Below are 15,122 nucleotides of genomic sequence, written 5' to 3' on the forward strand. Positions count from 1 at the left end.
AAGGGGAAGCTGAGGGTCAGACATGGGGTGGGGCATTGCAGCCAGAACAGTCATTCATTCATTCATTCAATCGTATTTAATGAGTGCTTACTGTGTGCAGAGCACTGTACTAAGCACTTGGCAAGTACAAGTTGGCAAAATATAGAGACAGTCCCTACCTAACGGGCTCACAGTCTAGAAGGGGGAGACAGACAACAAAACAAGTGGACAGGTGTCAAGTCATCAGAATAAATAGAAATAAAGCTAGATTCATTCATTCATTCAACCATATTAATTGAGCGCTTACTGTGTGCAGAGCACTGTACTAAGCGCTTGAGAAGTACAAGTCGGCAACATATAGAAATGGTCCCTACCCAACGACGGGCTCACAGTCTAGAAGGGGGAGACAGACAACAGAACAAAACATGTGGACAGGTGTCAAGTCGTCAGAACAAATAGAATTAAAGCTAAATGCACATCATTAACAAAATAAATAGAATAGTAAATATGTGCAAGTAAAATAAATAGAGTAATAAATCTGTAAAAACTTATATACAGGTGCTGTGGGGAGGGGAAGGAGGTAGGGCGGAGGGGATGGGGAGGAGGAGAGGAAAAAGGGGGCTACGTCTGGGAAGGCCCAGTCAGAACTGGGGTCCAATGTGGGCATCCACCAGGGTGGAGAAGGGCATGGAGCAATGGGATTTGCATTATTCTCCAAGGATACAGGGCAGGGAGAGGCCTTCCAGACTACCCCACTGCCTGTAGATGGGTCACCCGCTAACCTAGCCCATCTGCCAGGTTAACCGTCGCCAGCCCTCATGCTCGCCCAGGGGCCAGGGGTCCCACGCCAGTACAAGCTCCGATCTGTGCCCGCGCTGCGGGGATGAGGGCAGCGATCCTTCCCGTGGCTCAGTGAGCTGGAGTCGCTGGTGTCAGGGCTCTGAGAGGCCTGAGTCTGGCCTGGAGACGGCCACCCCCTACCCATCCTCAATACCCTGCCCCCTTAATAATATTATTAATAATAATTGTGGTATTTGTTAAGTGCTTACTATGTGCAGATAAGGGAACTGGGGCCCAGAGAAGTGAGAGGACTTGCCCACGGTCACACGGCAGACAAGTGAAGGAGTGGGGAATTAGAACCCACAAACTTCTGACAGCCAGACGTGTGCTCTCTCCACTACTCCACACTGCTTCCTTTGCGGCCTCCCCGCTCCCATTCTGGGAAAAACATGGCCCATCTCCGTGCCCGCTGCGCCCTCCACACCGTCAGCCGGGGGGATCTCTGGGTCCAGATCTACTGATGGTGAGGGCACACACCCCCCAAATCCCCACACATCAGGAGTCCCGGGGCCCCTCAGGCCCAGAGAGGACGGGGTTTGCACCTCCATCTCTACTTCATCTCAGGGGAAGCAGCATGGCTCAATGGAAAGGGCGCGGGCTTTGGAGTCAGAGGTCACGGGTTCAAATCCCAGCTCTGCCGATTGTCAGCTGTATGACATTGGGCAAGTCGCTTCACTTCTCTGGGCCTCAGTTCCCTCATCTGTAAAATGGGGATTAAGACTGTGAGCCCCCGGTGGGACAACCGGATGACTTTGTAACCTCCCCAAACGCTTAGAACAGTGCTTTGCATCATCATCATCAATCGTATTTATTGAGCACTTACTGTGTGCAGAGCACTGTACTAAGCGCTTGGGAAGTACAAGTTGGCAACATATAGAGACAGTCCCTACCCAACAGTGGGCTCACAGTCTAAAAGGGGGAGACAGAGAACAAAACCATACTAACAAAATAAAATAAATAGAATAGATATGTACAAGTAAAACAAATAAATGGAGTAACAAATACGTACAAAGATATATACATATATAGAGGTGCTGTGGGGAAGGGAAGGAGGTAAGATGGGGGGATGGAGAGGGGGACGAGGGGGAGAGGAAGGAAGGGGCTCAGTCTGGGAAGGCCTCCTGGAGTAGGTGAGCTCTCAGTAGGGCCTTGAAGGGAGGAAGAGAGCTATAGTGCACATAGTAAGCGCTTAATAAATGCCATCATTATTATTATTATTATTACACACACCAGGGACCCCGGTCCCCTCAGACCCAGGGTGCCCAGGGAGGCCAGGGGGACCAGATCCTAACCCCCATCTTCCTGTACAATGGAGGATCCCAGGCCCCCTCAAGCACAGGGTGGTCACAGTTTTCACCCCCATCTCCCCAAATACCGGGTGCCCTGGGGCCCCTCGGGCACACAGGGGTCAGAATCTACACCCCCATCTCTCCCAACACCTTCGGCCCCATCCCCTTCTTTTTTTTTTTTTTTAAAAAAAAGCACCTACTATGTGCCAGACATTGCTCTGAGCTCTTGGGTAGTTACAAGATGACCACGTTGGACACAATGTCCTACATGGGACTCACAATCTTAACCCCCATTTTACAGATGAGGTAACTGAGGCACAGAATAAAGAGAAGCAGCGTGGCTCAGTGGAAAGAACACAGGCTCTGGAGTCAGATGCCAGGGGTTCAAATCCCGGCTCTGCCAATTGTCAGCTGTGTGACTTTGGGCAAGTCACTTCACTTCTCTGGGCCTCAGTTACCTCATCTGTAAAATGGGGATTCATTCATTCATTCAGTCGTATTTATTGAGCGCTTACTGTGCGCAGAGCACTGTACTAAGCGCTTGGGAAGTACAAGTCGGCAACATATAGAGACAGTCCCTACACAACAGTGGGCTCACAGTCTAGAAGGGGAAGACAGAGAACAAAACAAAACATATTAACAAAATAAAATAAATAGAATAAACATGTACAAATAAAATAGAGCAATAAATATGTACAAACATATATACATACATACAGGTGCTGGGGGAGGGGAAGGAGGTAAGGGGGGGATGGAGAGGAAGAGGAGTGGGAGAGGAAGGAAGGGGCTCAGTCTGCGATTAAGACTGTGAGCCCCATGTGGGACAACCTGATTACCTTGTACCGCCCCAGTGCTTAGAACAGTGCTTTGCATATAGTAAGCGCTTAATAAATGCCATTATTATTATTATTATTACAGATGAAGCGACTTGCCAAGGTCACAGCAGACAAGTAGCAGAGCCAGGATTAGAACCCAGGCCCTCCTGGCTCCCAGGCCCCTGCTCTATCATCATCAATCGTATTTATTGAGCGCTTACTGTGTGCAGAGCACTGTACTAAGCGCTTGGGAAGTACAAATTGGCAACATATAGAGACAGTCCCTACCCAACAGTGGGCACTGGGTGACACTGCTTCTCTAAACCTGATGAGTCTGTTGGCTCATATGGCCTCTTCCTGTCCCTACACCCTCCTGCCACCCTCAGCCCCTGGCATGGGGGTGACCAGAGCCTGCATCCCCATCTACCCTTAGTACCCTTAGCTTAGTACAGTGCTCTGCACACAGTAAGCGCTCAATAAATACTATTGATTGATTGATTGATTACCCACACACTGAGAGCCCCAGCCCTCTCCGGCACAAGGGACCCTCACATCCTCACACTGCAGGGGTCCCAGGCCCCTCAGGTTGGGGGGCAAGGCCTATACCCCCATCTGGCTCATCATCAATCGTATTTATTGAGCGCTTACTGTGTGCAGAGCACTGGACTAAGCGCTTGGGAAGTACAAATTGGCAACATATAGAGACAGTCCCTACCCAACAGTGGGCTCACAGTCTAAAAGACTGGGAGCCCCAGGGCCCCCTCAGGCACAGGAGGTTGATTTCTGGAGTTCCAGCCATCCCCTCTTCTTCAGCTTTAGAGAAGAGCGCCCGGGCTTGGGACTCAGAGGTCACGGGTTCTAATCTCGGCTCCCCCACATGTCTACTTTGTGACCTTGGTCAAGTCACTTAACTTCTCTGAGCCTCCGTGACCTCATCTGTAAAATGGGGATGAAGACTGTGAGCCCCACGTGGGACAACCTGATCACCTTGTATCCCCCCCAGAGCTTAGAACGGTGCTTTGCACATAGTGACCGCTTAAGAAACGCCATTGTCTCTGTATGTTGCCAACTTGTACTTCCCAAGCGCTTAGTACAGTGCTCTGCACACGGTAAGCGCTCAATAAATACGATTGATTGATTGATTATTTATTTATTTTTAATTCGGCACATGCCTAAATGGAACCCAGGCCAAGGCGGTGTCCGTTCTGGTGATTCCAGCCGCCAAAGCCGGCAACTCCCTCCTGGACTGCCCTCTCAGCTTTACAGAGAGAGGGACGGGGTGACGTCTCTCTCACTCCCGCCACCACCGACCTCCAAGGCAGGCAGCCCAGGGCCACCCCCGGCCTCCAATCTCACCTCGGCGGCCTGATGCCCCTGCAGAGGGGTCAGGCCCTCACAGGCGGGAAGGACTGACCATCCAAAGAAGGACTGAGCCCGCTGTTGGGTAGGGACTGTCTCTATATGTTGCCAATTTGTACTTCCCAAGCGCTTGGTGCAGTGCTCTGCACACAGTAAGCGCTCAATAAATACGATTGATGAGGATTTATCGAGCAACTTACTGTGGGCTAAGCACTGTACTAGGCTCTAGGGAGAGTACAGTATAATGGGGTTAGTAAACGTGAGCCCAGCCCTTAAGGAGCACAAGCCCACAAGTCAATGGGGGAGACACACTTTCAAATAAATTACAGATAGGGGAGAGGGATATGCACAAAATAATAATGATAATGGCATTTATGAAGCGCTTACCATGTGCCAGATCTGTTTCTAGAACTGAGCTCAGTCCTGAGCTTCACAGATGAGAACTCCTGCCTTGAAAAGATTTGGAATTTATAAAGAAAACCAGGAGACAAAAGTTTTCAGAATCAGGGCTTCTAAATAATAACGATGGCATTTATTAAGCGCCTACTATGTGCAGAGCACTGTTCTAAGCGCTGAGAAATAAAATGCTTCTAAAGTGAATGAAAGAAATGTAATCAGGACATTTGGTAAACTCCAAGGACTACCTATTCTCCTCCACCCCAGATGCAAACCCCTGATCACCTGTATATATGTATATATGTTTTTACACATTTACTACTCTATTTATTTATTTATTTTATTTGTACATATTTATTCTATTTTATTTTGTTAGTATGTTTTGTTTCGTTCTCTGTCTCCCCCTTCTAGACTGTGAGCCCACTGCTGGGTAGGGACCGTCCCTATATGTTGCCAACTTGTACTTCCCAAGCGCTTAGTACAGTGCTCTGCACACAGTAAGCGCTCACTAAATACGATTGAATGAATGAATGAATGAATCCAAATCCTTGCCCTATGGCCGCAGATCCGCACGGTCCATCCTCCCGAGGTACAAAGGTAGATAATAATAATAATAATAATAATGGCATTTATTAAGCTCTTGCTATGTGCAGAGCACTGTTCTAAGCACTGGGGAGGTTACAAGGTGATTACGTTGTCCCACAGGGGGCTCACAGTCTTCATCCCCATTTTACAGACGAGGGAACTGAGGCCCAGGGAAGTGAAGTGACTTGGCCAAAGTCACACGGCTGACAAGTGGCGGACCAGGGATTCGAACCCATGACCTCGGACTCCAAAGCCCGGGCTTTTTCCACTGAGCCACGCTGCTTATCGGACACAGCCCGTCCCATATGACTCTCCAGCCCCTGACTCTCCCCTGTCCATCCCTGGCTTTCCATGACCTAATGGAACTTGTACTTCACCTTGTACAACTCTCCAACTTGTACTTCCCAAGCGCTTAGTACAGTGCTCTGCACACAGTAAGCGCTCAATAAATACGATTGAATGAATGAATATGAGGCTCGCTGAATGTGGTGGACAGTGAGGGAAGATGGGGCTGGGGGCCTCGGGGGGCTGCCGGTGAACCCGCGAGTCACAATTCCCGGTCAGGTCTCCTGCCCCTTCTTCACTCACCTCTCCGAGAAACCTGGAGCCACAAAGGGGGATTTTCCAAGATTGATGACCTGGATTCTCCCCCTGCTCCCGGCCCCCTGCATCTCTGAGATGGTTCAGGGCCTGCCCAAGGGTTGGTGACCGTGAGCCCACTGTTGGGTAGGGACCGTCTCTATATGTTGCCAGCTTGTACTTCCCAAGCGCTTAGTCCAGTGCTCTGCACACAGCAAGCGCTCAATAAATACGATTGATTGATTGATTGGTGAAGTCCAAACTGATGATGGATTGGCTCAGTTGGCCCTCTCCCCAGCTCCAGAGGGCCCCAATACTTGTACATATCTATTCTATTTATTTTATTTTGTTAGTATGTTGAGTCTTGTTCTCTGTCTCCCCCTTTTAGACTGTGAGCCCACTGTTGGGTAGGGACTGTCCCTATATGTTGCCAATTTGTACTTCCCAAGCGCTTAGTACAGTGCTCTGCACATAGTAAGCGCTCAATAAATACGATTGATGATGATGATGATTGGACCCGATAACGTGAGCTGGGCAAGATTCCAGAGAAAATCTTGCCGGAAAAGAAGGCAGGGGGACAAGGTGCGGGAGAAGCTTGATCAGGCTGGGCCCGGAAACTACTCACCTTGGGCCAGAGGAGGGGTCCCTGGTTTGTTTTCCCGAGACTCAGAATCCACCAGACGGCTATCAAAGGAAGCCTCCATCATCATCATCATCAATCATATTTATTGAGTGCTTACTGTGTGCAGAGCACTGGACTAAGCGCTTGGGAAGTCCAAGTTGGCAACATAGAGAGACAGTCCCTACCCAACAGTGGGCTCACAGTCTAAACGGGGGAGAAGGCAATCAGCTTGTCCCACGGGGGGCTCACGGTCTTCATCCCCATTTTACAGATGAGGTCACTGAGGCACAGAGAAGTTGCGACTTGCCCAAAGTCACACAGCTGACAAGTGGCGGAGGCGGGATTCGAACCCACGACTTGCGACTCCTAAACCCAGGCTCTACTAAGCTATGCTGCTTCTTGGGCCAGAGGTCCTATTATATAGGACCTGTATATATGTATATATGTTTGTACATATTTGTTACTCTATTTATTTATTTATTTTACTTGTACATATCTATTCTATTTATTTTATTTTGTTAGTATGTTTGGTTTTGTTCTCTGTCTCCCCCTTTTAGACTGTGAGCCCACTGTTGGGTAGGGACTGTCTCTAGATGTTGCCAACTTGTACTTCCCAAGCGCTTAGTACAGTGCTCTGCACACAGTAAGCGCTCAATAAATACGATTGATGATGATGATGATGATATAGTCGCCCCTCGCCCCCAGCAACCTCCTGTCAGCAAGTCCAGCCCCTTCCCCTCTATAATAATAATAATGCTGGCGTTTGTTAAGCGCTTACTATGTGCAAAGCACTGTTCTAAGCGCTGGGGGGATACAAGGTGATCAGGTTGTCCTACGTGCGGCTCACAATCTTCATCCCCATTTTACAGATGAGGTAACCGAGGCGCAGAGAAGTGAAGTGACTTGCCCAAGGTCACACAGCAGGCACGTGGCGGAGCCGGGATTCAAACCCATGACCTCTGACTCCAAAGCCCGGCCTCTTTCCACTGAGCCATGCTGCTTCTCTACACTGCTTAGTGGATAGGGCAGGTGCCTAGGAGTCAGGCCATGGGTTCTAATCCCGACTCCACCCGCATGTCTGCTGTGTGACCTTAAGCAAGTCACTTTACTTCTCTGGGCCTCTGTTACCTCATCAGTAAAATGAGGATTGAGTGTGAGCCCTGTTTGGGACAGAAAAGCAGCATGGCATAGTGGATATAGCATTGGCCTGGGAATCAGAATAATAATAATAATAATAATAATAATGGCATTTATTAAGCACTTACTACATGCAAAGCACTGTTCTAAACGCTGGGGAGGTTTCAAGGTGATCAGGTTGTCCCACGGGGGGCTTACAGTCTTAATCCCCATTTTACAGATGAGGTAACTGAGGAACAGAGAGGTTAAGTGACTTGGCTAAAGTCACACAGCTGACAGTTGGCAGAGCTGGGATGTGTTACCTCCTTCCCTTCCCCACAGCACCTGTATATATGTATATATGTTTGTATATATTTATTACTCTATTTATTTATTGTACTTGTACATATTTATTCTATTTATTTTATTCTGTTAATATGTTTTGTTTTGTTCTCTGTCTCCCCCTTCTAGACTGTGAGCCCACTGTTGGGCAGGGACCGTCTCTATATGTTGCCAACTTGTACTTCTCAAGCGTTTAGTACAGTGCTCTGCACACAGTAAGCGCTCAATAAATACGATTGAATGAATGAATGAACCCATGACCTCTGACTCCAAAGCCCGGGCTCTTTCCACGGAGCCACACTGCTTCTCTAGAAGGATCTGGGTTCTAATCCCTCCTCTGCCACTGGTCTGCTGTGTGACCTTAGGCCAGTTGCTTAACTTCTCTGTGTCTCAGTTACCTCATCCGTAAAATGGGGATTAAAACTGTGAGCCCCACGTGGGACAACCTATCTTGTATCTACCTCAGCACTGCTGGGCACATAGTAAGTGCTTAACAAATACCATAATAATAATAATAATTTCACCTCTGACACTTGTTGCAGTGTGACCTTGGGCAAGTCACTTCAATTCTGCACGTACACACACACACACACACACACACACACACAAAAATATATATATATATATATTCCCATGCATAGGCCCATGCCCAGCCAGCCCCCACCTACTCCTGGAGTTCATCCAGGGCTGAAGACAAGCATAGGAGACGATGGCAGCATCCTCCCCTCCCCATCACCACCCCCTCTGCCCTACCCCCTTCCCCTCCCCACAGCACTTGTATATATTTGTACGTATTTATTAACCTATGTATTTCATTAATGATGTGAATATAGCTATAATTCTATTTATTCTGACGGTTTTGACACCTACTTGTTTTGTTGTGTCTCTCCCTCCCCACCCACCCTTACCTCCTTCCCCTCCCCACAGCACCTGTATATATGTTTGTAAGTATTTATTACTCTATTTATTTGTACATATTTATTCATTTTACTTTAATATGTTTTGGTTTGTTCTCTGTCTCCCCCTTCTAGACTGTGAGCCCACTGTTGGGTAGGGACCGTCTCTACATGTTGCCAACTTGGACTTCCCAAGCGCTTAGTACAGTGCTCTGCACACAGTAAGTGCTCAATAAACACGATTGAATGAATGAATGAATGAATGAATGAATCCCCCTTCTAGACTATGAGCCCGTTGTTGGGTAGGAACCGTCTCTATAGGTTGCCGATTTGTACCTCCCAAGTGCTTAGTACAGTGCTCCGCACACGGTAAGTGCTCAATAAATACGATTGAATGAATGAATGAGGAAACTGAGGCACACACCCCAAACTGCACAGGGGTACCTAGGTGGCAGCAGAAGGCACATTATAAAATCAGTCTGGCGTATTGCAATAAATAATGGTACTGTTAAGCGCTTACTATGTGTCAGGCACTGTTCTAAGCACTGGGGTAGATGCAAGCTAATCAGGTTGGACACAGTCCCTGCCCCGCAGGGGGCTCACAGTCTTAATCCCCATTATACAGATGAGGTAACTGAGGTCAGAGAATTGAAGTGACTTGCCCAAGGTCACCCAGCAGACAAGTGGCAGTGCCTGAATTGGAACCCAAGACTTCTAGGCCCGCTGTCTATCCACTACGCCATGCTGGCTTCTCATGGTATGGGAAGCGTTGCGTAGTAGAGCATGGCCTGGGAATTAGGTCATCTGACAGACCACTGCTCTTATCGTGCAGCGTGGCTCAGTGGAAAGAGCCCGGGCTTTGGAGTCAGAGGTCAGGGGTTCAAATCCCGGCTCTGCCAATTGTCAGCTGTGTGACTTTGGGCAAGTCACTTCACTTCTCTGGGCCTCAGTTACCTCATCTGTAAAATGGGGATTAAGACTGTGAGCCCCCTGTGGGACAACCTGATTACCTTGTATCCCCCCAGCACTTAGAACAGTGCTTTGCACATAGTAAGCGCTTAATACTATTAGTATTATTATTATTATTATCTAGGCTTCTCCTCCAAGAAGCCTTCCCCACCTTCCTTCTCCCCACTCCACTTTCCCCCTGACTGAGTCACCTAAGCACTTGAGTCCATATTCCCTAAAACCCTAGGGACTCAGTCCACCCACAACGGCATTTCTGTAAAAACACTGACACTACATTGCTTCCTCTAAATATAATTTATTTAAAAAGCTGACTCCCCTGATCGATCATAGGCTCCTTAAGGGCAGGGATCACGTCTACTGTCCTCTCCCAAGCTCCCATCGTAGTGTCGGGCACACAGCAAGCATTCAATAAGTATCATTCTTTGGTTACTAATCCAGCACTGATTTGTTACTCAGAGAGTTTACAGGTGAAGAAGTGGATGCTTCCCCCATTAGAGTGTTGCCAATTTGTACTTCCCAAGCGCTTGGTACAGTGCTCTGCACACAGTAAGCGCTCAATAAATACGACTGATTGATTGATAGAGTGGAAACTCCCTCTGGGCACAGTACTTGTCACTTCCTTGTTCTGCACTTCCCAAAAGTTGGGTCCAGTACCCTGCCCGCAGTGGGTGCTCTGTACACACCACCACTACCGTGATACCTTCTTCTCCCTCCCCACCTCTTTCTGTTTCTTCTTCCTCTTTTCCATCTTCTCCATCCTGTCCCCGTCCAAGTCTCAGCCCACCAGACCGTGTTGCTCCGGGGAGGGAGGGCAGCAACATAACTGCCCTCCCACGTACCAGCCAAATACCAGCGCCCACAGGCACTTTGGCAAGTGACCAGGGCCTGCTCGGCTGGACCCAGAGAGGCAGGACTCGGTGAGGCCCCCGAGCAGAACGAAGCAGAGCTGGTGTGAAGCCTTTTAATCCACCACATCTGGTCCAGCGCAGCGCTCTGATGGGGCAGTCACCCCGGGGGTGGCTTGAGGGTGCCCACGCCCAGACTCCAGGAACCTGTGGCCCTCTGACACTGCAAGCCAGCTTTGCCCCACAGTGGGGGGCCCGGGACAATCCTAGAGCTGGCCCAGGTGAAGACCCCCTATACCAAACGGGGCCGGGACGGACCAAGGGGTGCAGGGAAGCGTGGAGGAGGGCTGGAAGCCGGGTCTCCCAGCCTGGCCAAGCCAGAGAACACCACACCCACCCTGGCCCATGAGTCCAGTCCGGCCACAGGGGTTGGGGTGGAGGGTCTCACTTTGCCAGGAGCACCGGCCCAGCTGCCCTGGGGCCGAAAGGCTTATGGGAAAGGGGGGCAGCTTGAATTCTGGAGCAGGGGAGGGGAGAAACAGGAGAACGGGGCTGGGTGTGGGGCAGCTGACGGCTTCAACAGCTCCACGGGGCCGGGGGGGAAGACAGCCGGGCTGTGGTCAGTACCCATTGGGTGAGGCAGGTGATCAATGAGGCTAAGCTTCTTTGGAAAAGCAATTAAGTGGCCAGAACAGCTACGGCCCTCCAGCCGGGCACTTCTGGGGCCCAGAAGGCAGACATAGTGATTGCAGAGTGTCCCGAGGGGTGGAACAGGGGGTGGGGGGGGGGAGACAATTCCCCGAGGTCCTCGTGGGGATGGGGAAGGATTCAGTGCAGGGCAGGTCCCCTAGTCCCAGCCGATGGGCCGGGGAGCTCAGGCCTGGAGGAGGGAAGGAGAGCTCGGACCCAGTAGACAAGGAGGGAAGGAGAGCTCAGACCCGGATGATGGGGAGGGAAGGAGAGCTTGGGCAAAGCAGATGGAGAGGAAAGCTCAGGCCCGGTGGATGAGGAGGGAAAAAGAGCTCAGGCCCTGAGGACAGGGAGGAAGGCTCAGTCCCAGTTGATGAGGAGGGAAGGAGAGCTCCGTCCCGGCAGTTGGGGAGGGAAGGAGAGCTCGGATCCAAAGAAAGGGGAGGGAAGGAGAGCTCAGACCCGGTGGAAGGGGAGGGAAGGAGACTTCAAGTCCCAGCAGATGGTGTGGGAAGGAGACTTCAAGTCCCAGCAGATGGGGTGGGAAGGAGAGCTCGGTCCCAACGCAGTGGGAAGGAAATCTCAGTCTCAGCACGCGGGCCAGGGGCCAGGAGGTGCAGGCGGCCCCTCAGTCCCAGCGGACGTGGACGGGGGAGAAGCGCCACAGGTCGGGTTGGCCCATGTGGACAAGCCCTTTGAAGGGGGACGAACTCCACCGGAAGGCCGGAACCTGGTCCCAAGTGGGGCCACTGGTGGCGACGAAGCGAAAGTCCTTGGCGAGCTGGGACGACGTCACCTGGAAGGGTGGAGGGGGAGGGTCCTGACCCCTGGCCTTGCCCCACCTGGAACCCCAGAACCGCCCGGACCCCAGCACCGGCTGTGACCCCAACTTCCACCTGCCCTCAGGGTCGGCCCGCCCAGCCGCCCCAGCCCAAAACTGGGGTCGGTCAGAGACTCACCTTCGTGTCGATGCCACCGTGGACCCGCTGCCGCAGTGCCCCAAAAGGGTAGGTCCCGTTAGTGGGGTTCAGGTCTGAGCGGGCTGAGATGGCGTTCTCTGCATTCTGAGGGGGATCGCAGGCCTGGCACCGTGACAGCGGGTCCTGCTCAAAGTTGTTGAACCTGCGGGGGGGACGGGGCGACAAACGGAGGGACCGAAGGTCAGGGTCAGGAGCTGGATGGGCAGAGGGATGGAGGGAGGGCTCAAGCCAGGGACGGGGGTTGGCAGGGGAGGGCTCCGCTCAGGTGGACAGATTCAGAGATGGTTGAGGGGCTTCCTCTGGCCGGAACCCCGGCCAGAGGGGGCTGGGAGCCAGAACACCTGGGTCAGAGCCCAGACAAGAAGCAGAACGCCGGGTCGGCCTGTTCTCTCCGTTCCTCAATTCCCCCCTCCTCTCGGGAGCCCATTTTCTCATGAGCAGGTGGTGGGGAGTAGATGGGTGAATGGGGCAGGGTAAGGGGAACAGGTCACAGCTGCAGAGAGCCAACACAGCAGAAAAACTCAGGGTGTGGGGGGGTTTCTTCAATTCGCTCGGTTGTTTTGGGGACTGGCTGGGGACCCGGGGGGAAATAAGGCTTGCGAGGGAACGATGCCTTCACCCCCACAGCTGGAAACCTAGGGAAGTGGGCTTCCCTGCGGTTAGATTAGCCAGAATCTAAGGGAGGTGCCTCCCCGCCGCCATCCCCCAGCCCTGCCTCGCCCCTGCCTGCACCTCATGAACCAGACCTGGGCTCCGGGGCCTGCCCTGGACCCACCCCCACCTCAGGAGAAGCAGCATGCCCTAGTGGAAAAAGCACAGGCTTGGGAGTCAGAGGACTGCCGCCTGTCAGCTGTGTGACTTTGGGCAAGTCACTTCACTTCTCTGGGCCTCAGTTCCCTCATCTGTCAAATGGGGATGAAGACTGTGAGCCCCACTTGGGACAACCTGATCACCTTGTATCCTCCCCCAGCGCTTAGAACAGTGCTTTGAACACGGTAAGCGCTTAACAAATGCCTTCATTATTATTATTATTCATTCAATCGCATTTATTGAGAGCTTACTGGGTGCAGAGCACTGTACTAAGCGCTTGGGAGGTACAAGTTGGCAACATATAGGGACGGTCCCTACCCAACAGCGGGCTCACAGTCTAGAAGGGGGAGACAGACAACAAAACATATTAACAAAATAAAATCAATAGAATAAATATGTACAAGTAAAACAGAGTAATGAATAAAGTAATAGAGTAATAGTAATATTATTCTCTATGCCTCGGTTACTTCATCTGTAAAATGGGGATTAAGACTCTGTGGGACAGGGACCGTTTCTGACTTGATTAGCTTGCATCTACCCCAGCCCTTAATCATCATCATCATCATCAATCGTATTTATTGAGCGCTTACTATGTGCAGAGCACTGTACTAAGCGCTTGGGAAGTACAAATTGGCAACATATAGAGACTGTCCCCACCCAATACAGTGCCTCGCACACAGTGAGCACTTGAGGGATACTACAATTGTTATTACCTCATGAGCCGGACCATGGACTCCAGGTCCCGCACCAGGGACTGGTTCCGCTGGAAGATGAGGGCACGGGGGGTCCGGCTGTAGGAGAACCAGTCCCCGTAGCGCTCCACCAGGGCCGGCAACCCGCTGGCGTTGAACACTGCCTCGAAGGACCTGGGGCGGGGCGGCAGGGGGCACAGATGCAGGATGCCCCCACCCCGTCCGCCCGCCCGAACGTCCCCCGCCGCCCCGTCTTCCGCATCGGCTCCCGGGGCGAGGGCAGGGAGAGACCTCAAGGAGCAGAGGATGGTGGCTGGGGAAGGAGGGGAGGGGGAGATGCTATCCTCACGGTAGGTTGTAACTGGCCCAGTAGCCTCTCTGGTACAGCTCAACGGTCTTGTCAGCCATCACCACCAAGCCCCTGCAGGGAGGAGGGGGGCTGTCAGTCACAAGCTCCCTTTTTTCCCATCCCCATCCCTGTGCCTCCCATTCCCCCTCCATGGGGCAGGGGTAGAGATAGTCCGAACTCAAGAAGTGGACATGGGTGCTCCGCCCAGGCCCCCAGGACTCACAGGACCTGCTCCGGCATGGTTAACAACCCCGCCATGGGTGCGGCCACCCCCACTTCCCCCCCACCAGATTCACAGGACCTGCTCCAGGACGGTCAGCCCCCTGACCAGCCCACCGCCCATCTCCCCCTCCCAAACCACCAGGACTCACGGGATCTGCTCCAGGATGGTCAGCACCCCGGCCGGGGGCACGGCGGCTCCCGGAGAGAAGGCGTGGTAGTCCACGATCATCCACTGGTTGTTGTATCTGCACGGACCCCGCACAAACCCCCCACCACGGGGGCCTGAGACGGGGAGTCTCGAGGGCCCGGGCCCGGGTGGGCAATTTGCTACTCGCCGCCCCGGAGGGGGCCGGGTGGCACGGGGACGGCTGAGGGAATTCGGGGAAGGGGTGCTGGCCCGGGGCTTTGACAGGTTGAGGGAGGCAACTGGCAGGCAGAAGGGCAGGGGAAGGCGGGGAAGGGGTGCTCACGTGCCGCTGTTGAACCTCTTGAACACGCTGGCCCACGTGGCCCCATCAGTGGCCAGCCTGTTGGCCACGATGTTCCGCAGCCACTCCAGGACGCTGCCCTGGGGATGCACGTATTTCCACAGGGCAGCATTGTTGTTCCCGATTGTGGTCTCCTGGGCCACCTGCATGGACGCAGTGAGGGATGGACAAACGCACGCACAAGTAACACGACTGACTGACACACACACACATATTATCAGCTGGAAACACGACCAGCTAACGGACAAACATCCAGGCT

At 52.2% G+C, this 15,122-nt stretch overlaps 1 protein-coding gene across 1 annotated transcript in view; it reads right to left on the minus strand.

The window, feature by feature from the left end:
• Positions 1 to 11,732: 11,732 nt before the first annotated feature.
• Positions 11,733 to 15,122, minus strand: part of PLBD2 (phospholipase B domain containing 2) — a 33,472-nt gene continuing 30,082 nt past the window's right edge. The window contains exons 11-16 of the mRNA XM_038762759.1: positions 14,846 to 15,006; positions 14,525 to 14,620; positions 14,154 to 14,225; positions 13,826 to 13,978; positions 12,282 to 12,444; positions 11,733 to 12,118 (exon numbers count right to left, since the gene is read on the minus strand). Of these exons, the coding sequence (XP_038618687.1) occupies positions 11,951 to 12,118; positions 12,282 to 12,444; positions 13,826 to 13,978; positions 14,154 to 14,225; positions 14,525 to 14,620; positions 14,846 to 15,006 (813 nt within the window). The 3' untranslated portion in view covers positions 11,733 to 11,950. The remainder of the gene's footprint in view (positions 12,119 to 12,281; positions 12,445 to 13,825; positions 13,979 to 14,153; positions 14,226 to 14,524; positions 14,621 to 14,845; positions 15,007 to 15,122) is intronic.

The sequence above is a fragment of the Tachyglossus aculeatus genome, chromosome 21 (genome assembly GCF_015852505.1).
Source record: "Tachyglossus aculeatus isolate mTacAcu1 chromosome 21, mTacAcu1.pri, whole genome shotgun sequence".
Taxonomy (NCBI): Eukaryota; Metazoa; Chordata; class Mammalia; order Monotremata; family Tachyglossidae; genus Tachyglossus; species Tachyglossus aculeatus.